The following is a 25,416-nucleotide window of genomic DNA, read 5'->3' as shown; positions in this document are numbered from 1 at the left end:
TATTGTAGAAAGTTCAAAAAGTACATTTTGTAGAACGAAAAGCTACCAAAAAAGTCCCCTTTATAGGCTCTTATCCAGTCAAGACCCTACATGCTAAATTTCATGTTTCTAGGTTCAATATTATAGAAAATTCAAAAAGAACCTTTTGTAGAACGAAAAACTACCAAAAAAATCCCCTTTTATGTGTTCTGGCCTAATTCGGGCCTAATCCAAAATTTGCAATGAATATTTTCGAAAATTCGAACTTATGTTTGGAAGAAGCTTTAGGTTTAATCTTGGTAAAAAATCTCTAGACTATGTTAAGTAATAAAAAGAGATAAATTCAGTTTTAGAATTTCCAATTTCCCTTCATTTACTTCTTTATTCCTTTCTGTTAACAGTAACCTTCAAGAGCACTGGAAGAACGTTATTATATTCCCAAGTATAAAGGGATACAGTCCACTAAATCATTATAACCCCTTTGTACTCAGTACTCATGCTTGCTTGCTATGAGCAGCAATTAATTAACTCACTATTCACTCACTATATTGTTAATTAGATCTTTGAGTTTACCATACCAGTCTTCGAGTATTTATAGAAACTTTGTCATAAGTTTGCATTTGCTTTCCCTCTTTTATTATCTGTCTTCCACTTCCACATTGATAGGGACTTCTTTTCATACAGTTTTCGCTAAAATTCATAAAACATTATCAGGCTTCGTCCATATTTGCCCCTAGCCCCCATATAAAGCTTCTTTCAGAAAATTAGATTTTCATCCATAAATTGCTTAAATGTATCGGGACACTTCGACCTAATCACTCTGGTTTCCTATACCAAGCCAGTTTGTCTCACGAATGTAGGAGTCTATCTTCCGGATATCAACCTCCGATAGATCCGTTAAGTCATGCTGAAAATAGCTACCTAGCAGGCTCATTCTGTGCTCAGCTAGGCTGGGGCAATGACAGAGGAAGTGAGTTATACTCTCTTCTTCCTCTTCATCCTGACAGCTTCTGCAGAAGTCGTTACTGGGTAAGTTCAATCTTCTTGCATAGATACCGAAAGGCCAATGGCCAGTTACCACTGCCATTAAGTTCCGTAGATTAGCTTTCGGAATAAAGAAAAGGGCATGGGATCTTTGTGGGTTGTAAGATGGCCATATGATCCTTGCCTGTCTAGAGGTAGCTTCAGTCGACCATCTGCATTGCGCAAGCTCATACAGTTTTTCATGTATCGAGCGTTTGCAGGTTGAAAGCGGTGTACCAACGAAAGGGTCGATATGCTCTCTTGCCAGCGAGGAACCTAACTTGGCAAGAGAGTCCGCGATGGTATTACCAGGAATTTGTTGATGTCCTGGAATCCAATACAGTCCTATTGTGGAATGTTTCGCCATCTCGTTAAGGGATGCCCGCCATTCTAGGACCACGTGCTGAGAGTCTTGAGTGCAATCTCCATCCTTTGCGATAAAGTATCCAGATATTTGCCAGATACTACTACAGACACATCGTCTGCATACGCTATTACCCTAAATCCCATAGATCTAAGATCCATAAGAAGTGGGTTCAACGCAAGGTTCTACAGAAGTGAAGATAGAACTCTACCGTGTAGGGTACCGCGATTTGCCACTTTTGTGACATTTGCTGTTCCCATTTCGGAGATAATGATACGTTGAATCAGTAATCTCTTGATTAAAGCTGTTATTGGTTGGTTAATATCCAGAACAGTTAGAGCCGTAGTTATCGACCCAGGGTGAACATTATTGAAGCCCCCTCGATGTCCACTCGATGTGAATGTTAAAAAAAAATGTTTTTTTAAGTTAAGTCCTTTTGTTCCTAATTCACTTTTCTTTTCTTCTTTTCAGTACGATAAACTAATACAAAACGAAACCAATAAGTCTCAGCATTTGACAGCACTTTTAAAAATGCGCGAAAAAGCTTTATTAGATCGTACTAAAGGTCAAATTGCTTGGCTAGAAGTGCAGAAAGCTCGTTATAAAGCTAAAGGTTTAATAAATCATATAGCAGCGATTAAGAAAAAACAACGTGGTATACTTTTGAAAATGGAAAAAGAACGTGAAGAGATTAAAAGGTAAGTGCAAATTTAAATATTAAACTATAGTCAAGGTTTTGCGATATTATAACAACCTTTGGAGTTCTTGACGGCTAGTTCTAGTTGCTGTTAAGAGATCAATTGATGGTTATAGCCTCAATGTGGATAAACGAATTGATATATTTTCGTGTATAATTATAATTTTGTTGAAAAGTTTTAGGAAGAAAAACAGTTTCCCCTTTAACTATATTTCTGAAATTCACTCACAAATGGTGTATTTCATAAGTCAATAATAACAAAACACACACAATTTTGAAACTTTTCGTCTGAAAATTAAACACATTTTGTGATAAATAGATTTCATGTTGTACAAAGTGTTTTTAAAGAAGGGATTTTCTCAGATGTCATCGTTTTTCTTCATGATCATTTTCGGTTGCGCATATATCTTTAAAAGAAAAAGTGACTAATTTTTTATCTTTTTTTGGTGAAATGATTCTTTTTTTTGACAATATAGTTTGGTGACAGGTCTGATAAAAAGTACTTCATAATAAGATTTATTGAAATTAGCTTGTTTTACAAATCCCATAATTTGTATTGTGTTGGTTTTGTGTTGTATGCTATTTCAATACTTTGTTGTCGACCATTTAGACGAAATATATGTATATAACATACACATTATTTAATCATTTTAATTTTTGGCAAATGTAGAAAAATATATAAAAATGTTTACACATAAACCCAAAATCTTTTTTGTAGAACTAATCATCAGTAACACATCATCATAATTACAGATCATGAAATGAAAAATAAAAAAACAAAATTTTGTCAACATTGTCGCAATAAACGTGATTATTTACTTTTTCTTATACTTTTTACTTTTGCAATTGTTTTCTTTTTGTTTTCATTTGTGATTTTACAACTAAAACACATTATTATTGCTGTTTGTCCATATTGTCTGACTATGTGTCATTATGATTGGAAAATTGTTTTATGTTAAAGTTGATCCTGTCCCGACTTGTCGACTTGTCTCATTTTTTTTTTTACCCCTAATGTTTTTCTTAATTTTTCTTAGAACACAATTGAGTATAATAATTATGGCGCCAATTTGACGCAAATTTTCATTTGCATATACAGTCAAGTTTTGTTGTATATTTGAGAGATTTTCTCATTAGGGCAATGCCAATAAATTGTTTATTTCTTTATTAATGAAAGTAAAAAGAACTCAAGAAAAATCTCTTGGAAGATATTATCATCAACCATACCTAATCCTAAAGCAACTGCCACAGATCTTCAATTCATTATCATCCACAATCGAGAACTATTAAAAGTGCAAGGCGTTGTTGTTTTAAGAGTTCAATTGTAGCCGATAGTTCTTTCCTGAAAAAAAAAACTTTGCACCATTCCCACGACAATTGGATCTTCGCTTCGGAACGTCCCGAGTAATACTCGGCCAAAGATTGTCAACCCAACGACAGCTGTAGCAACCGAAAGTTTTTTTCTCCAGAACTATGACACACAGTCGAACTGTTACAACAACAGTCAACAATAGGACCTATCCGTTTAATAACTTCCGACTGGGATCACTTAAGGTAGTTAGCTGGATATACATTTTCTTAAGGTACCAGCTATCCACAGCATGTTCGAATGTCTTCCTTTTTATTAATATCTGAACGGAAAGTGAATGATTAACCGATACCTGATCATCATAGATTCTTTTCAAAAGAAGAATGATAAAGATTCTTTCGAATCTAGTAACATCCTGTCGGTTAATCTTGAGAGTAATTTAAACTTTCACCCCTATTCTGCATTTCGATTACGTTTACGCATTCAGTTACGCAACGATCGAAAGAAAAAATTTAATCGTAAGAAAAATAAGAAGAAGCAATACCATTTTGTTTCAATGCTTTACGAATGTGTGTATTCTGCGTTACGATCATACCTACGTTTTTGTAAGTTGTTATTTATGTGGCGGAGAGCTGAATTGAAATGCAGAATACCAAAGTTGCCAAACGGAGTTAATTCCGATTAGAATTGAAATGTAGAATAGTGGTCTTTGTCAAGACCGGTGCTGTGGTTGTTGTTGTAACAGCTAAAATGTCCAGACCTAAAAACTGGGCTACTGGACGCAGCCAGTCAACATAAATCCATTGGACAGAGTGAAGTAGGGTTGACTGACCAATTGAGTATGTGATGGGTATTGTGAGAACCCTGACCACATGCGGGACATTTGGGGTCGGCACGATCTATACGGCATTGAGCCTGTTGCTCCATTCAGATCATAGTTGTGCCACAACTACTCTTGTTATCCGCGGCAAGTTTTCTTACGTATCTGCTATAGGCGACATCTATGTATGACGTTCATGCGTTATCCTTCGATCGCGGAATTTATGGCGTCTCTATGAATGTCTTTCAATGCTGACGTATACGACAACTTATCCAGTGGATCTTGCATATATCTCCTGCATATGTTTCCCTCGTATATGCAAAGATCATTCCTGGCATGCCTCGCATGAGTATCCAAAATGGTGATGTTGGAATGACTCTTACGATGACATCCCATTAGAAACTGTTTATTCGACATGACCTTGGTAATTAGTGGCGTGAGTTGAGGATATCAAATGTGACCCCTAAGATTATTGGGTAGTGCACGATCCTAATTTAGACGTCCAGATGGTAAAAAGCAACACAACAGCATTACGAAGCTTTAGTTGTTGTTGTAACAGGTTGGCTTCCCTGGGGAAAAACTTCCGGTTGATACAGCTGTTGCTGAGTTGACAATCTTTGGCCGATTGAGAAACGGATCGTTAAGGACCGGAGATCCAATTGTCGTGGACGAAGCTGAAGTCCTACCTGGTGGTGTAGTTCACCATGTTTTTTCGGTCAACATTTGAAATATCTTCAGGCAACACCTCCACGAAAAGAATTGGTATCCTTAACGCCATGTAGACAGTCAACATTCGAAAAAATACTTTGATTCCTTTGGATTGCCTTTGGCTATGGAAAACTGCGAGTTTGAGTCATAAATGAATCATAAACCCATGACCATAGAATATCCTTACATCACGATATTGGTTTGTCTTTGGCTATGGGCAACGATGAGTCATAAATTAATCATCAACCCAAGACTATAGGATGTCCTTATATCACGACAGGATTGTTACTATTATACTCTTGAAATTTTTGGCATTCCCCTAATAAACTTTCTTATACATTCATATGTATAGTTATCTATGTATGTATCCATATGTGTGTGCTTTCATAATGAGTTGTAAACATACATCTATGTAGATTTATATATCGAGATCATCATCGTCATGATCATCTGCCATCAAGTACACGACACGATTTACTGTATAGCAATATATCTACTAAATTGTTGGACACTTTATCTAACTCACCGCTACATACAAAAACATACACATAAAGTTGCGGTCATAAAAATAGTAGTAATTTGGCAAAACAATTTAAAATATTTCCTGTTTTTTATACAATCGAACCTACTTAAAGCGAATTTGTTCGATTTTTATCTGCCAAAATTTTCTTCTCAAATATCAGACACATCGTATCAAAATATTAAGTCCAAAGTATCTGCTCTCTTTTGGTTATTTGCGAGATCATTTATTGACTAAAATCGTAGGAATATAATGTAGATTAAAGGATTGCAACTGTATGAGTATTTATTGAATCACAAAGTTCTACGATCATCCTCGATATTGAAAGAGTCATATTAACTTAATCATTCAGAATATGCCTAGACAATTCCACATATTTTCTTTAAAAGAAAAATTATAAAGATACTACGGAACTGCAACTAATGATGCACTGGATTGTCATAGTAGTATGCGTAGGTATCTAAAATAAGCTGATGCTAGACTGATGACCGAGCTTGGTCTGATCATTCTTATATTGGGGAGTATTGGTATTATCTCTATATTGTATTATCTCTATATAGATATTGAGTATTTAAATGATGTTTGACTGTAGGGTACTTGATGTATTTCATGAAAGTGTAGATAAAAGTGTCGAAAGGGTTGTAGAAGTTGGATGGAGTGAGAAGGTTGAAGAGGTGGTAAGAATTGTGGAGAAGATTGTGTGATATTAGAGTTTTGCTGCAAACTTTGAGTGGTTTGGAGCGGTTGAGTAGCAAATGCTTCTGCCATAAGAAACCATTGATTTTGGCCTTTCTTTAGACCAGTTAATCTATTTTTTTATTGTTAGTGATTGAGTTGAAAATTATGTTTGACTGTTGGGACTTAAGTATCTGATGGAAGTGTTAGACTAGATTAAAGTGTCGGAAGAAATCGAAGTGTTGGAGAAAGTGAATAGCGTGAGAAGGTTGAAAAGGTAGTAAGAATTCCGGATGTTTAATATTTATTTTATCGATCTTCTTGCCGAAAAAAAAACATAAAACTGATTTAGCCCCTCCTTCAGAGCAGTGATAATCTTTAGGCGAGTTTGTATGGGGTCACTGCGAAATGAAAATACATCAATAGTTGGGAGACATCTATCGTTCATTTTGTAGTATTTCACAATTCAACATATTGACGAAAACTGAAACTGATTTTTAGCAACACATGTATCTCGATATCGAAATTTATACTAGATGCTTGGGTTGCTGATTAATCAGATTTTTGGAAAATTGCTATCAGTCTTTATTACTATTTCAATAACCATTACTGTATTGATGTTTACATAGATATGTTTGTGTACTATAGATGAAAATTTAGTCATATTATAATTATAATGCCACCACCTTTAGTTCTGTGTGTTTTTTTTTATATGACAACCGCAAATAATCTAAATACAAGTAGAGAATTGTAGAGATTTTTAAAACTTTTCTTTTTTTAGGGGGGGTTTGTTTTTTGTGGGCGCCATCTAATATATGTTTGTATGAATATATAATTTTTTTTCAAATTTTCATTTCTTTGCTATAATTTGATGTATGTACGAACACTCGTCTGTCTATATGTATGAACAAATGTTTTTTTTTCTCTAATTGGCACTGGATCCAACATCATAAATAAAAAAATACAAAAAAAACAATAACAAATGTATAGTAAAAATAAAATACAACTGAAAATTTAATCCATATAGCAAAGAAAAAAAGAAAACAAACATTCACTGTTTAATTTTATAATGTGCGTTTTGTTTTAATGATGATATTAATTTTTGCCGAAAAACAATTTTTTTTTTCTGATAATAATAATGTTTTATTAATATTTGTGAATAATATTTATTATTGTTTTATAGATTTTTCGACAAAAAAAAAAAAAGAAAATATATACAAAATTAATGACGCCTCGACCACCTACGATATTTGAAATGTTTTCAAATGACACGTTTAGATCGAGCTAGTAGTGTATTCGTGTGATTGTGTCCGTGACATTTTTGGAATTAAACTTATATATGTAGTAAATAAATAGTAAATATAATAGGACATTAGGTTACATAAAAAAAATACTTCACTTAATTTTGTAATAAAATAAAAAATATTAAAGGATTTAATGTTTAATTTCGGTCCACCGTTGGACTATAACAACAACGTTTACTTTTACTAAAATAATTAATATCAGGGTTTTGTTTTTGACATTTCTCGATTAGAAAGGGGAATTCGATTTACATTCCTTTCCCCCTGGGTCATGTTACTAGAGATACAAGCCGATGAAAAATGATCAGCGGCGGCGGCTTATTATAGAAAATATCGGTGGCGGCTAAATTGACGGCTCAATTTAACTTTTTCCTCAGGAATTGAACTATAAGCGTTTATTATATTGGTGAAATTTCCACCTTGGTGTTAATGCATTTCCGGGGTAAAGAAGAGCTACCAATACCTCTAGTCTGCCGGGACTATAAACTGGTGATGTCAAATGTATCCTCGGCTTCGCCTTTGAATGATTTGGCATTTGGGTCTAACCAGAGCATCAGATAATTCTGTACTACGGGTGGCTAGTTGCCAGCAGAACTTGTCTTGATTGGTCAGTTGGTTGAGGTTCCTTTGGGACCCACGTAGTGGCTGTGGTTTGATACCCAAAATCGCGGGAAGAGATAGTTGGTTTAAGGACTGAAATATCCTATACTTAATCGGTTAAATAATTTCTCTCTTCGAATAGGTTTGTGTAAAATGCAACATAAGCTGGATTCCTGAACCCAATTGGTATTTCATACCGGTCGTGTAGTGAGACGCCGGTATATGCTGGGGAATTGTCAGGTTAGCGTTCAATGGTTGCCTGTCATTCCGCAGAGTGATCTTTATGGGAATGGAACTGATGCGAAAATTGGTGAAAGATCGGGAGAGTCTACATATATTGGATATATATTGATTCAGTATGCCTTTTTTGCTAAGGGAAAGTTTCTCGGTGCTGTTGCCATCTCAACAGGATATATTGATTCATGCTACGCGACTAATTGTCGGGGCAATTGTTGGGTTCAGTTGACTTCGGAAATTCCTACATCCTTTGTCACATAGATCACTTCATAAAAGAAGGACTCTGATCCATTTTGTTTAGTTTCGGACTACCAAATATATCTCAAGGTGCCGTTGCCGAAACAACGTCATCTCAGTAGTGTGGTTGCGTAGGCTTAAATAGGTTAAGGTATGTACTGGAATGAGTCATCAGATTATTAGGCATTGCATTTTAAGTAATGTAATTTTTAATGGCATCATAATGATGGCCATCTTTCGGTACATCTGGAAGATTTTTTGCTTTCGACTAGTGAGAGCTTTTTCCTTTGTCGAGTTGTGAGGACTGGGTTTGCATGACATTGTTGGTCTATACTAACATGAATTTCTGATATTTCGAATGATCATGGAAAATTATACCAACATCTAAACAATCTAACTATACTGATGAACATACAGAATTACCCTTAACAACGAACTGATTTTTAATCGGCCAAATATTGTCAATTCAGTAACAACTTGATCACCCAGATGTCTGTTCGTGACAGAATAACTTTTAGTTGGAGTGAAACTGTTGCAATAACAAGGTGTTCTTGCACGGTGTGACCACCGCAAATAACTTTCAATACCAATTTACTGTCGATTCCCAAGTCTTATAGTCAAGATGTGCAGATTGTCTACGTGTTTATATTACTGGAAACCTACATGGGTTAATCATCTTGATACCCATGCGATAATTACAAAGAAAAAAGTGCACTTCGACCTTATTACTCTGAATGTCATGCAAATTATTTAGACGCATTAATGTTTACCTCAGATAAATCCGTTAAATTTAGAGTTTTCTAAGGAGCTACTTTTCTGACTCAACATTCAGTTCAGGGGGTCTGTGACACAAAGATTGGGTGGCATTCTCTGCTTCTGCAGAAGTCTTTTCTAAAGAGATTCAAACCCCTACCCTGAAGCTCAAATCTCAGCAGTCATCTCGTTAAGAGGTGTCCAACATTCAAATACCAACCATTATGATTTGTAGTTATCATTGATAGCCCTTGGCGGTCAGCGTAACCATAGGGTCTGTTCCAATTGGAGTTTTTGCATATGGAAAACGGAATATCAACAAAAGTTTTGGTCTCCTCCCTTGCTAGTGGTTTACCACTTTTTACAGAGGTTCTACAGTGACATTACCAGTCCTATAGTAGAATATTATCCCAACTCTTTAAGATATGTCTGAGATTCAAGGACCAAAGCTTAAAACTGGCTCTTCAAACATGCTGACAACTAAATGTTATCAAATTCATAAAATTTGGCATCAGATTCATCAAATTTGGAAACATTTAGTTGTCAGCATGTTTGAAAGCCTGTTTTGAGCTATGGCCTATGAAGAGCGGTATGGCATATGCAGAGCTGCGGCCAATGTTGTGTTGGGACTCTGCTGATGTAGTGCTGTCCTATTGTATAATGTTTCCCTAACTCCTTAAGATATCAACTGACGCTGTAGGCTTAGCCATAGAGACTGTTCCAAATAGAATTTTTGCATATTGGGAGAGCGGAATACCAACAAAAGTTTTGGTCTCTTCCCTTGCTAGTGGTGTACCACTTTTTTTTAGCAGAGAGTCTGACATTCAAGGACCAAATTTGATGTTGTGTACACACCATTGATAACTCTTAGTTGTCAGCATGTTTGAAGATCCCGTTTCGAATTGAGCTTTGGTATATGGAGAGCGGTGTGACAATAAAATTGACAATAAAATTGTTAATGATGGAGCTTTTTTTCAAGAAAGTCCACAATGGAATAATCAGGTGACTATTAATTAAAGGGATGTCAGTACCGACCTATTACGAAATGTTCCAACATCTCGTTAACAGATGACTAAGATTCAGAATTGTCTATTTCGGATCGAGGTTTTGCATATGGAGGGTGTCTCTTGCTAGTGATGTACCAATTACTGCTCGAGATCCAGCAGTGTTTTTACCAGATATCGGTTTATGACTCGAAATTTAGTGCAGTCCTAGTGTGGAATGTTTCGCCATCTCCTTAACAGATATCCGACATTCTAGCACCAAGATTGATGTTGTGTAGCCACCATTCATAGCGAAATAACTTTATTTAGTTACTTTTAATTACTATTAGCTTTGATCAAAATTACAAAGGAAATCGAAAGAATATTTTCTTATTACATGCATAATCAATAATCAAATATTCAGAGAAGCAAAACAACAACATAAAAATTCTTATGTAATGCTTCATTTTAATTTCAGTCTTTGAAGAGCTTTCATTGTGTGTTCAGGGTTATGCCGTCCATACATACTACTCCATACGTACGCCGATCACACAAGTAAATTAACACAAAACTAAATAAAATTTATTGTACACACAGTGAACACGCACACACACTTACATGCCACAAAAAGACGCACCACTCTAATGCTTATCATGTATGTACTACGTACAATTCAACATAATAACATTGAATGGAATGGAATATGTTGTACGAATTATTGTTGTTCTTGTTGTTGATCATCATGATGCTGCGGCCAATGTTGTTTTTTGAAATTTTTATTTTGCTATTTTTTTTCTTCTTAGTTTATAATTTCTTTGTTGTTGTATTGTAGTAGTTGTTTTTTTTATTTACTTTTACTTCATTTTAATTTATTGTTCAATGTTGTTTTTTTGACTTGCAAAACATTTTCCTCATTTTCTTAATAGCCTGTGTTTGTTTGCTGTGTATCTGCTGCTACTCGAACTTGCGTATTCAGTATTCATTATGGATAAATGATGGCTAAATCTCTTTGTATATACCAGCTAGTTCTTGGCGTGTTAGTGTTCTTAATTTTTGGACAGATTTTATTGTCAACTACTATTATGCTGCCAGTTGACATTTTACTGTCTCTGTATTACTTTGAAGTAGTGAACAATTGATAGCTCCCAGTCATGTATGAGATTATTAGTTATTTTATTATGAACTTAATTAGAAAGTTAACTTTTTTGACTGATCTTCTAGTTCACAATTAGTCTCTAGAACTTCTGGGTAAATATTCCAAACTATACATTAAAATACATACAGTTTCCTCAGAAATATAAAATAATTTATTTATTAATTGCTTTTTAATCAATTAAATTAATAGGAGAGCATAACAGGTGCGATAGTGGAATAGGTTTATTTCTTCTTGTATTGTAGCACAATGGCAAATTACTTTTTCAATCGCCTCTAGTTTTGCAATAACCTGCAAAAGTCCTGTCCAATGACCAATTAAACCCCCTATCCGAATTATTTGACTTATTCAATCCATTTAGTATTTCGTATACTTTTAAGCCCAGGCAAGTTTTAGACTTTACAATACCATCGACTATTCAAGGAATCACTGTTAATGTCTCGCATTGTGTAAGAGATCATCCTGGGTCTATTTAGATCTAGATTCGAACCCTGCCTTGTTTGTTCTCGTCATTCTATACATCGCAGTGTCTCTGGTTTGCTATTGCAATTTTTTGATCTGATATTCACCAAAACGATGTTATTCAGTATTAGTTCCTTCCGTTGGAAATGCTTATATAGTCACTGTAAACACTACAACAATGTGGTCCAGTATTAGGTTCGTCGCTTTCCACATCGCTAAAAGCTGCACATTCGTAATGAAGTCTGAAGAAATTCCTTATATAGTTATCAACAACTCCAGTATCATCCAGTCCTATCAGAATCAATTGCCTACCTCTATCCATTGAGTAGGGTTTTATAGTTGAAACGAAAAATCGACTTTTCGACTTTATTCAACTTTTGACTTCTTTCGACTATTTCCGACGTTTTTCGACTGTATTCGAATTTTTTGACCTTTCAACTATTTTCGACAATTTTTTACTTTTTTCGAGTTTTTCCGACTATTTTAGATTTTTTGACTTTTTTTCTCAAAATTTTCGCCCGGGGTCAATATACTTCTTACGTTTATTTCCGACTTTTCGTATTTCGTATACTCTTCAAGTCTGGCCAAAATGTTTGGACTTTTTAAACAATACCATCTACTATTTAAGGAATCTTGGATGTTATAGAAAATCCTATAATGGTATATGTCTTTTCCACTTAGATCTAGATCCGAACACTGTCTTGGGTATTCGTCTGCTATATGGTCCAATATATCGAAATCTATCTTTTGGGAAACTATGGGTGTTGCCGCAAAGTCTAGTGTCGCAATTCTATGATCTAATATTCACCATAACGATTTGATCCAGTGACAGTTCCTTCGCTTGCCAAGAAGCTAGCTAGACAATAATCATTTGATAGTCTCAGTATTCTATCAAATGACATAAAGTGATAACTTGAGTGCAACCTGAATGTCGACAAAAATATATAAAGCAAACCCCACAACAGTGTTACCTAATGTCAGTTACATCCCTATACATATTGTAAAGATCTCTGCTTGGAATGCATTGAATTCGTAAGGATGTCTGAAGAAGTTACTCATGTATCTGTCGGCTAGTATATTACGCACCTCGCGAACATTCGATTGCAAACAAGCCTTTGTTTTCAAAACAGCTAGATGCTTGGAAGCCACTGCATTCGTTTGTGAATCTGAAAGATTTCCTATATAAACAACAACATCAGTATGTTACTACGACAATTGGATCTCTGCTCAGGAAGGACCCAATTCTTTATCGCACAAAGATTGTCAACTCAGCACAAGAAAGTTTTTCCCCTGGGAAATAACAACAACACAGCCAATCTGTTACAAGAACAATAGCATCATTAACAGTACCCCTCTTAAATACACACTTGGTCAGATTCAAGGGAATTGTTTTTTTTCTGAAACTCTGTAGGTCTCTTTCTGAAGTTAGTGTTTGAAATTAAAGAGTCCATATTCAGAAACTATAGGTTTCGTTTTGAAACAATAACACCAGTACGTTCCTATGACAATTGGATCTCTGCTGGGGAACGACCCAATTCTCAGTTGCTTGTTCTTGCTGTCAACTCAGCACAAAAAAGTTTTTTTTTTCTCTGGAAAATCTGTTACAACAACAATAGCACCATGAACAATAGCATAAATATACACTTGATCAGATTCAAGGGAATTGTTCTTTTTCTGAAACTCTGTAGGTCTCGTTCTGATGTTTAGTGTTTGAGATTTAGAGTCCCTATTCGGAAATTCTATAGGTTTCGTTTCGATGTTTAGTGTAGTAATTCTAATAACTGATATTCATCATGATCAAGTAGACCGATCGACTTCGTACTAACTCCAGCAGCGGTTTAACTAATGAAGACTCGTTTGTTAAGTTAGGTTACGCGGGTTGCTCGCTAGTAAACGAGTACACTCAGAGGCCCATTGTGATACCCGTTAAATTGTCATTCCCTGATATTGAGAGAATGATTACATTTCCTTATTTCGTTGACTACTTGGTTCATTGAGTCTAGTCTTGGGAGAGTTAGTTCGTTGACGACCTCTAAGTTTGATATTCATTAGGTAATCTGGTGTTTTAAGGCTGTTAAAAAAACTGTTCAAAATTAAGTTCTAAAGGTTCCTGTTAATATCTCTGTTTATTTCTGCACTGGTAGAACCTGCATTCCATCGTGTAGGTGGTGTTTTGAGGAAATTTCCTTGAGTCTTTATTGTTTAATTTTCCTGCAAGGAAGCCAACAAGGTTTCCATTTTATGCTTCAAGTTTGGCTAGCAATAAATTTCCTTAAACTTGATATCACAGGCATGGACTGAGTTGGGGGTTGTTTTCTCAGGTTAAAATAAAATTTTTTTGGTGAAAGATGTATGTTATAGGCAAAAAATAAGTTGTGTATTTCAACGATATTACTGTTTACCAAATCCCAAATGAAGCAGTTGTAAGTAAATAACTTCATTTATACTTCCTGTAGTGGCGTAGGACTCTTGCCCTGGAGAAATCCTTGTTTGTCTCTTTCTTTTGAGAATTTGTCTCAACTCTATGAGCGATTATCAAACACTGAGATACTCCACCATACATGTCTTTTTTTGTAGATCATTGCTGAATCCACTTAATTTAATGAATTCCTTCTTTGAAACATATGTACATACGTTCTTTTCACAAAGAAGTGATGAAAAATATCTAAATTTCAACATCATCACAAATGAAGAAGTTATCATCGGCATATTCTGATGTTTGTAACGCCGTAAAAATAATAAAATTACATTAACAGAATTTAGTTTTTAAAAATTAAAGTTTAAATTGTATATTTTATGTTTGCAAACATATTTTAACAAAACTCTTCTCCAAACGTAGATTGCTCTAAAAAATTCTGTTAAACTAGATGGTGTAGAGTGTATTCGCGATCGAACATATTACAGTTTTCCTCCTGTGTTGAAATATTTATGTGTCGCATGAAAAATTTCAGGAGATGGAAAAACAAAAACTATCAAAGGAATACGACACAACTGAAAATCGTCGTTTAAATATAGTAAAAGAAAATTCTATACTCAAAAATAGTAAGTAAGTGAATCTTGGCATAGGGAATTGTTGGATTGGCCCTTTTTCGTTTAATCTTTAACACATGATTTTAAAGCATAATGATGTTTCTTTCAGACTTATTTTTCAGTTTTTTCTTTTCATTTGTTTATTATTCTTGTGGTTTACGGTGGTGATGTTTCGTCTGTCTGTCTGCAATTTTCAGTCTGCCTGTCATTATTAATTTTGCGAAACGACGACGGCGGCGGTAAGATGTTGTTTTTCAATTTTACTTGAAAAAAAATATATATTTTCAAGAGGAAATGTTTTCGTTTTTAATTTATTTAAGTTTTTTTTTTCTTTTCATTTCAATTTACTTTCGTGTTTTCGTTCTGCTTCTGTTTCTTTAAATGAACATTATTTTCGAAAATGTTGCAAATAAATATTGTATGTATTTATATTTATTTGATATAATTTTAAATTAAATTAAAGTGAAAAGTATCGTCGTTAGAGATATAATAGAAAAAAATATTTTTTAAGAATTAGTTTGGGTTGTTTAGAATAATAATTGTGATTATTGCAATAGAACTGAGAAGGAGTGGGAAGAATTTCTCAATTCTATTGTGATAACTTTTTAAGCTCCAAAGTAATATTCATTGACAAATTTTCGCTATTTTCAACGATCGAATTCTAGTCCAGTTCTAGTTCAGTTCTAGTTCCGTTCTAGTTCAGTTCTAGTTCAGTTCTAGTTCAGTTCTAGTTCAGTTCTAGTTCAGTTCTAGTTCAGTTCTAGTTCAGTTCAAGTTCAGTTCTAGTTCAGTTCAAGTTCAGTTCTAGTTCAGTTCTAGTTCAGTTCTAGTTCAGTTCTAGTTCAGTTCTATTTCAGTTTTAGTTCAATTCTTTCAGTTCTAGTCCAGCTCTAGTTCTAGTTCAGTTCTAGTTTAGTTTTAGTTCATTTCTAGTCCATTTCTAGTTCAGTTCTAGTTCATTTCTAGTCCAGTTCTAGTTTTGTTCCAGTTTAGTTCTAGTTCAGTTCTAGTCCAGTTCTAGTTCAGTTCTAGTTCAGTTCTAGTTCAGTTCTAGTTCAGTTCTAGTTCAGTTCTAGTTCAGTTCTAGTTCAGTTCTAGTTCAGTTCTAGTTCAGTTCTAGTTCAGTTCTAGTTCAGTTCTAGTTCAGTTCTAGTTCAGTTCTAGTTCAGTTCTAGTTCAGTTCTAGTTCAGTTCTAGTTCAGTTCTAGTTCAGTTCTAGTTCAGTTCAAGTTCAGTTCTAAATCAGTTCTAGTTCAGATCCAATTCGATTATAGTTTATTTTGATGCTTCAAACAAAGTTTCTACCTAATATATTAACTTAAAATTTATCACTACACGATATATCTAGACAAAACACTTAACAGATCTTAATAAATTCATTTCAAGCTATATATACGATCATCTATAACAATTATTCACGAATACAATAACTCCCTTAAATATCAGTTTAAAAAAGTCGTTATCCGTTAAACTTTTATTCAAGAAATACAATAAAATTTTTTAAAATTTCTCACCTTATGCAGACGACGTTTTTTACTAGCAGAGTTTTTTTCTTTAAATTTTCATTTAATTCTCTTCTTGCTCACAACTTATTATAACGTACCTACTAGAATATATGCATATAGACATGCTTTGTGTTTTTTCTTGTTTTTCAGTTTTTATTATTTTTTTTTTTTTTTTTGCTAATTATACGCTATCTAACCCCATCATACCTCAGGCACATATTTCCATTCATAAAATTCAACACAAAATATCATTAAGCGCCGCCGTTGTTGCTGATCGTCGTATATACTACGAAAATACACGATCTTAATGTTTACATTTTTTATCAACATACAACTACCCTGCATCTTTCTAATTTAGTCTAGGATCCCATTAAGAACAAAAAATATCTTATCTGTAAAATTGAGCTGCGCGGCATCAGTGAACGCAGTTATAGTGTTTAAGAACAACAGTACTTAATGTAAACAATTCATTTTCCGAAATAACATTGGGTTGTGAGAGAAGAGGGAGATATATAGTGTGATGTGGAGAGTAATATAAAAAAGGGGGATTATTTTAACTCTCTGATATTTACACTACTCTATACAATTCCTCCCCATTTCATATGTATTGTGTTCCCTACTTTGGGTGGTTGGGTATTGTGATTTAACAAAAGTGTTTCATTAAGAAATCTTTCCAAATTTAAATGTATTTAGTCTATAACGTACAGTTCTAGTTTAGTTTAAGTTTAGTTCTATTTCAGTTCTAGTTCAGTTCTAGTTCACTTCTAGTTTAATTATAGTTCAGTTCTAGTTCAGTTCTAGTTCAGTTCTAGTTCAGTTCTAGTTCAGTTCTAGTTCAGTTCTATTTCAGTTCTAGTTCAGCTCTAGTTCAGTTCTAGTTCAGTGAAATACAATAAAATTTTTTAAAATTTCTCACCTTATGCAGACGACGTTTTTTACTAGCAGAGTTTTTTTTCTTTAAATTTTCATTTAATTCTCTTCTTGCTCACAACTTATTATAACGTACCTACTAGAATATATGCATATAGACATGCTTTGTGTTTTTTCTTGTTTTTCAGTTTTTATTATTTTTTTTTTTTTTTTTGCTAATTATACGCTATCTAACCCCATCATACCTCAGGCACATATTTCCATTCATAAAATTCAACACAAAATATCATTAAGCGCCGCCGTTGTTGCTGATCGTCGTATATACTACGAAAATACACGATCTTAATGTTTACATTTTTTATCAACATACAACTACCCTGCATCTTTCTAATTTAGTCTAGGATCCCATTAAGAACAAAAAATATCTTATCTGTAAAATTGAGCTGCGCGGCATCAGTGAACGCAGTTATAGTGTTTAAGAACAACAGTACTTAATGTAAACAATTCATTTTCCGAAATAACATTGGGTTGTGAGAGAAGAGGGAGATATATAGTGTGATGTGGAGAGTAATATAAAAAAGGGGGATTATTTTAACTCTCTGATATTTACACTACTCTATACAATTCCTCCCCATTTCATATGTATTGTGTTCCCTACTTTGGGTGGTTGGGTATTGTGATTTAACAAAAGTGTTTCATTAAGAAATCTTTCCAAATTTAAATGTATTTAGTCTATAACGTACAGTTCTAGTTTAGTTTAAGTTTAGTTCTATTTCAGTTCTAGTTCAGTTCTAGTTCACTTCTAGTTTAATTATAGTTCAGTTCTAGTTCAGTTCTAGTTCAGTTCTAGTTCAGTTCTAGTTCAGTTCTAGTTCAGTTCTATTTCAGTTCTAGTTCAGCTCTAGTTCAGTTCTAGTTCAGTTCTAGTTCAGTTCTAGTTCAGTTTTAGTTCAGTTCTAGTTCAGTTCTAGTTCAGTTCTAGTTCAGTTCTAGTTCAGTTCTAGTTCAGTTCTAGTTCAGTTCTAGTTCAGTTCTAGTTCAGTTCTAGTTCAGTTCTAGTTCAGTTCTAGTTCAGTTCTAGTTCAGTTCTAGTTCAGTTCTAGTTCAGTTCTTGTTCAGTTCTAGTTCAGTTCTAGTTCAGTTCTAGTTCAGTTCTAGTTCAGTTCTAGTTCAGTTCTCGTTCAGTTCAAGTTCAGTTCTAGTTCAGTTCTAGTTCAGTTCTAGTTCAGTTCTAGTTCAGTTCTAGTCCAGTTCTAATTCTGACCTAGTTCAGTTAAAGTTCAGTTCTAGTTCAGTTCTAGTTCAGTTTTAGGTCAGTTCTAATTTTGACCTAGTTCAGTTCTAGGTCAGTTCTAGTTCAGTTCTATTTCAGTTCTAGTTCAGTTCTAGGTCAGTTCTAATTTTGACCTAGTTCAGTTCTACGTCGGTTTAAGTGAATCAAAACTACTTACGTAACTCCTTATTTACGGACGATCGTAGTAAGTGCTTACCTAACTTCCTGTTATTAACCGAATGTTGTAAGCAATTGCCTCTAATGTCATACCAGTCATGTCATGCTGGGATAGTCTAGTATATAGTATAAAAGTTAAAAACTTTTAATTTGTATTTAAAAAATAAAGCAAACACCTAGTTACCCCACTATTGTCCAACACCACTAATACCTGTTTTGCAGAAACTTTGTTACAGTTATGTACCTCTCATACTAACTATACCTGAGGCGAATACATAACATCACCAATTAAGGTAAAACCTAAATGACGAAATATTAAATTTACTCGAAAATAATCACAGTGTCAAAATAGTCATTTGTCAATTTACAATAGCGCTATATATAGTCGCTAATAACTGATTAACTTGTAGACGTTCTCAGTTGTTTGTGTTTTTGTTTTTGTTGTAATTCTATTCTAAATGTTTTGTGGGCCACATCCAGCCATACATGATCATCATAGTATAATCGTATTCGTATACAAAATTTACGTTTAGTTGGATTGTATAATTTGAGTAGACTTTTGAACGTGTAGCGATTGAGTACGCGCGCAAAGTGATCGCGCTAAACGTTGCTTAAGAATACAGTGTTATTTTATTTATTTATTATTATTTTTTTGTTTTGTTTAATAAATTCGAAATTAGTGGAATAACAACAACAACAAAAGAATATATACAACAAAATACTAAATATTATAAATTCCCTCTTCTAGTCACAACCAAAAAGAAAGAAGAACAAGAAAAAACATCAATATTTATTAGTGTTTATTAATATTCGCGTGTGGAAATTGATTCAAATTAAAAATTCTTAGCGCGCTCTAACTTTAGCCAAGCCAACAACAACAAAAAATAATAAAAAACAACAACAACTAAATAATAATGATGATGATTGTGTGATAGTTTTTATATGAATTTATGCATGTACGACAACATACTCGTATATATTTCAAAATTTAAATTAAAAAAATAAAAAAAAAATATTTAAAAGTTATAATACAACTGCCAACCAAGTACAACTGCTACTGGGATTTTTTCTCTTACATTGTATGCAAAGAAGGAAAGACCCAGCCAGACGACTATGTACTGTTTTATTTAATTCTTTTCTCCAATCAACAATAACATCTTCTGTGTATAAATGTATTTGGCTGTGTGCCGGACTGTGTCTGTTTTAATTTGTGTTCTTTGAAAATTAAAACGTTTCATCCATCTATCCATCCATCAAGCTATCTATCGGTATGTTGTTTATATTTTCATAGTGTTGTCATTGTTTGCATTCGAATGTGACGTTTATGGTTGGATATATATATGCATGTATATTTGTTTCTTTTCTCAACAACAACAGCAACTACTACTACGAACAGCAACACCAACCACAACACCATCATCACTGCCGTCAACATTATGATTTGCCAGACAACGTTCAACAACATTGACTGTTTAAATGATTTATTTTTAACCCTACACCCACCCAACCCCCACATTTTTTTTGTTGATTTTTGTTTGATTTTTAGTTTTATTTTTAACTTATCTATAAGCATTTCCCCTTAATTTTTTTGTATGACAAAAAAATCTATATTTAATATTATATAAAAAGAATACTGCAATTTTATGACGAATCATGACCCACTAAGTAAATTCTGGATTAATTCTTTGTCTTTCATTAATAAAAACTTGGTCTCCATCAAATTACCTAATGCTCTATTTTCAAATTGGAATTTATGTAATAGATACAGCTATGAGAAAGATCCGAGAACTAAATCTCGAAACAATATTGCATTTCTTAAGACTCTCACTTCCAATGTCATGTTGAAATGAATTCTCAATTATTTCTACTCCCAGTCCAATTTGGATATTTCGAGAGTATTGTAAGATTCTTCTTGAACTAATCTCTTTCGCAAATTGAAAATCGAACACGATCGTCGAATAGGCGACTAAGTAAAATCTGGTTTAATTATAGCGGCTTAAGTTACAAAACAAATTTCTTTGGTTTAGGTCAATAGATTGGTTTCCATCAGTTTACCTAATGCTTACACAATTTTGAGATTGTAATTTACGTCAAAGATACAGCTATGAGAAAGATCCGAGAACTAAATCTCGAAACAATATGGCATTTCTTAAGGCTCTCATCTCCAATGTGATGTTGAAATGAATACTCAATTATTTCTACTCCCAGTCCAATTTGGATATTTCGAGAGTATTGTGAGATACTTCTTGAACTAATCTCTTTCGCAAATTGAAAATCGAACACGATCGTCGAATAACCGACTAAGTAAAATCTGGATTAATTATAGCGACTTAAGTTACAAAACAAATTTCTTTGGTTTATGTCAATAGATTGGTTTCCATCAGTTTAACTAATGCCTACACGATTTTGAGATTGTAATTTACGTCAAAGATACAGCTATGAGAAAGATCTGAGAACTAAATCTCGAAACAATATTGCATTTCTTAAGGTTTTCACTATGATGTTGAAATGAATTCTCAATTATTTCCACTCCCTGTTCAATTTGGATGTCTCGAGAGTATTAGGAATCTTTCTTGAACTAATCTCTTTCGCAAATTGAAAATCGAACACGATCGTCGAATGGGCGATGCACAGTGGTATAGGAAAAAAAAAGAGGGAAATAATTCGGTAACTTCTAAACGGTTAATCCGATTTTAATGAAATTTGGTATGCACAAAAAGGAGGTGTTGTCGAGTTTAGGTTTTGAATTTGGACCTTATAGGCCAACCAGGGGCCCGGCGGGGGGTCCTCAAATTAGGACACCTCGGCTATGTTAAATTTTTAAAACGATCTTATTTCATCATTTGAGTTCCGATTTAAAAAAAATTTCGTATATAGAATCTCCTCATCGAGCACTATAAAAAATGTCGTCATAGCAGTAAATTATCTCTTATAGTTTAGGAGATATTCGCATTTGAAAATTAAAATTTTAAAATTTTTACCGTTCTTACTTTAGTTTTTTGATAATAGCGGGTCCAAATATTCCCGATTTTCGCCATTTCTTTTTTTATTCGCTTAACAACAAGTTTATATATCAAGCAGTGAAAGAATTATGTAAAAATCATGACTGAGTCCAAAGTTATAGGCATTTTAATTTAAAAAATTAAAAAAAGGCGATTTTTTGCCATTTTTTTGGGAAAAAAGTATCTTTTTCTTTTTAAGTTATCTAAAAAGTTTCTAAGAAGATGTATATAGAATTTATACTTTTTGAAAAGCTGACTTTACATAAAATACGATAAATGAAACAAAACCTAAAAATTTTTGATACCGAGGGGACCAGGTCCATCCAAAAAACCCTATTTTTTTATAGAAAATTCAATTTTGAGCAAAAATTCTCAAATCGCATAGTCGATATCAAATTATAGTGACCTGTTTTATATGACCCAATATGTTCTTAATCATTTTGTAACGGGTTTCGATAACCCCGCCCCTGGTATGGATATAATAGGCAAAAAACCAAAAAATCCCATTTTTGGGATTTTTTAAAACTTTTTTGGGAATTCCGGGATTTCTAATAAGAAAATTCGAACTTTTTATTTAATTTTAGATTTTGAGTAAAAAAATCTACCTAACTGTAAAATTTCATCAAAAAATATTCATAAATAAAATTTTTATTGCAATTTGAAAAATTTTTATCTTCGCAAAAACTGAATAAAAAACATTTTTTAATTTTTTTAAAAAAAGTATTCCGCGAATTTTTTAATTTTCAAAAATTATATACAGTTTTGAAAAATAGACAAAATTACCTTTCCATTGATATATAACATGCCTACCTAATGTTTTTTAAGTGACAAATTAATTAGGGAAAACTCAACATCTTTTAGAAAATTTACCTAGCACTATTATTTTCATCCATAACGTTAACTCTTAAATTTGTTACATATATTAAAAAATTTTCAGGTATTATTTTTTAAACTGTAATGATTTTTACCCCTATAGGTCACTTTAATAGGTAGCTTATTAAAGTGACCTATTGAGGAAAAATTCATTACATAAGGATACGTTAGACATATTAGGTAGAATATCATAACCCTTTAAAAAATAATTTAATTTAAGTACCTGTAATTAATATATAAGACAGGTTTATATCTGTTTGTAATTATTTGTAATTTTCTAACCATGGCGATCGTACTAAAAAAAATGATTTGTGCTCCATTTTATTTGAACACTCTTCAGCTCCTTTTCAAGATAAAGTGAACTTCTTATTGAAATATATTGAAACTGCACATAAAAATAAAGTGGATAAAACTGATATATGTAAAATTGAAAATTTTATAAAATCAGTTGATATAAAACTGAAGAGTGTTCGGTATTCCATTGCTAAATTTCGATCGAAATTTTCTGATTGGCTGGATGAATGTGTAGAAGTTGCTATTTGCGTATCAACTGTTGGTGCTCCCTGTAAGCAGTATGAGGATTTGAGCTCAAAATCTAAGAGGAAAAGGTTATCAACTTCACTAGAAACCTTATCTAACGAAGAAGTTTCGGACACTTTTAAAGCAATGTTAAGAAAAGAAAAACAGCCTTTGGATGCCATAAAAATTGCAAATATTCTTCCAACCGCATCACCAAGACGACTGAAAAGAATTGTAAAGAGTATACCCACACCATCATCTGATACAACGTTCACTGAGGAAGAAGCTATTGCGCTTATGTTGCAGCTGGGATTAAGTCGTGATAACTACATAACGTTAAGAAAGGCGCTATCTGAAAAAGGAGTGGATGTTTTACCATCATATGACAAAATAAATGAAAAGAAGAAAAGCATTATACCACCTCCTATTGAAATAACTGATCGGAAGGCTGTTATTGGACTCGGCGCTCTACTCGAAAATACTGCTTTAAGGATTGCTTCTGACTTTTCTTCAGACCAACTAAAAAAAATAAATTCTTGTGATCTTCAACTCATTTGTAAGTGGGGATGTGATGGATTATCAGCACTCTCGGAATATAAACAAATCAACACAAGTGAATCATCTTCCGAGTATAAAAGTGTATTTATGGCATCGCTAGTTCCATTAAGAATTCGAAAGTATGCTGACAGCGATTCTCCATCAACCAGTTTCGATGATATTTGGAAGAATTCGACTCCAGGATCCAAAGCTTTTTGTAGGCCAATAAGCTTTGAGTATATAAAGGAATCCAAAACAACAACGCAAGATTTGATAAATCGTATTGAAGCAGAAATTAAAAATGGAAATGAGAGCCAGTGAGAAACGAAGAATTCAAGAGGAATTTAAAAAGCGGATGGGATTAAATATTGATAAACCACTCACAGGATATGAAAGAACAAACGATGGAAAACCGCTAGACGTTTTTTTAAACATTTTGAAACTACTTCCGAAATAACCGGAATTAGTATGGATTGCAAAAGGTCAATATTATTCTAATGGCGATAAATAGCAAGCATAAAGTGAACGCAACAAAATTTGGAGAGTATTCTACAAAAGTTTCTAAATTACTTTTGGAATTATATCCCTGGAAAGAAATGACACCTACAGTTCACAAGATATTATGTCATGGAAAGGTCATCAAAGAACATAATATTCTGCCTTTAGGAGAGCTTACAGAAGAACCCCAAGAATCGAGGAATAGAGACTTTAAGCATATTCATCAGTTTAGCTCAAGGAAGTGTTCTAGGCAGTCTCAAAATGAAGATATTTTTAATAATCTGATTCTATCTTCTGATCCTGTTTTATCTACTATAAGGAAACGTTGGATTTGCTACAAAACGTTAGCATTTGAAAATATTCATGAATTTAAAGATTTACTTTATCTTTTAGATATGGACTACTGTGATACCGATTATTTTACAAAATTATATTAATTTATAAAAAAAATAAATAAAGACTATTTTTATATAAAATAAATACTTGTTAATTTTTTTTAGGGATAAAGAATAAAAGATTAATCGTAAAAAGTGGCTGTAAAAATTCATAAAAATTTAGGTAGTAAAACATGCCTAACAAATGTATGGATGAAAATAATAGTACTAGGTAAATTCTCTAAAAGATGTTGAGTTTTCCCTAATTAATTTGTCACTTAAAAACATTAGGTAGGCATGTTATATATCAATGGAAAGGTAATTTTGTCTATTTTTCAAAACTGTATATTTTTGAAAATTAAAAAATTCGCGGAATACTTTTTTAAAAAAAATTAAAAAATGTTTTTATTCAGTTTTTGCGAAGATACAAATTTTTCAAATTGCAATAAAAATTTTATTTATGAATATTTTTTGATGAAATTTTACAGTTAGGTAGATTTTTTTACTCAAAATCTAAAATTAAATAAAAAGTTCGAATTTTCTTATTAGAAATCCCGGAATTCCCAAAAAAGTTTTAAAAAATCCCAAAAATGGGATTTTTTGGTTTTTTGCCTATTATATCCATACCAGGGGCGGGGTTATCGAAACCCGTTACAAAATGATTAAGAACATATTGGGTCATATAAAACAGGTCACTATAATTTGATATCGACTATGCGATTTGAGAATTTTTGCTCAAAATTGAATTTTCTATAAAAAAATAGGGTTTTTTGGATGGACCTGGTCCCCTCGGTATCAAAAATTTTTAGGTTTTGTTTCATTTATCGTATTTTATGTAAAGTCAGCTTTTCAAAAAGTATAAAATCTATATACATCTTCTTAGAAACTTTTTAGATAACTTAAAAAGAAAAAGATACTTTTTTCCCAAAAAAATGGCAAA

The 25,416-nt window shown here is 33.1% G+C and overlaps 1 protein-coding gene across 1 annotated transcript in view; it reads left to right on the top strand.

The window, feature by feature from the left end:
• LOC111687933 (extracellular matrix-binding protein ebh-like) overlaps positions 1 to 25,416 on the top strand; it is a 45,265-nt gene that overhangs the window by 5,180 nt on the left and 14,669 nt on the right. Inside the window, exon 3 of the mRNA XM_046954121.1 lies at positions 1,838 to 2,064. Coding sequence (XP_046810077.1) covers positions 1,838 to 2,064 — 227 coding nt within the window. The remainder of the gene's footprint in view (positions 1 to 1,837; positions 2,065 to 25,416) is intronic.

This window comes from Lucilia cuprina, chromosome 6 (assembly GCF_022045245.1).
Source record: "Lucilia cuprina isolate Lc7/37 chromosome 6, ASM2204524v1, whole genome shotgun sequence".
In the NCBI taxonomy this organism is placed as follows: Eukaryota; Metazoa; Arthropoda; class Insecta; order Diptera; family Calliphoridae; genus Lucilia; species Lucilia cuprina.
The sequence above is the reverse complement of the archived record's forward strand: the minus strand, read 5'-3'. Positions and strand labels throughout refer to the sequence as shown.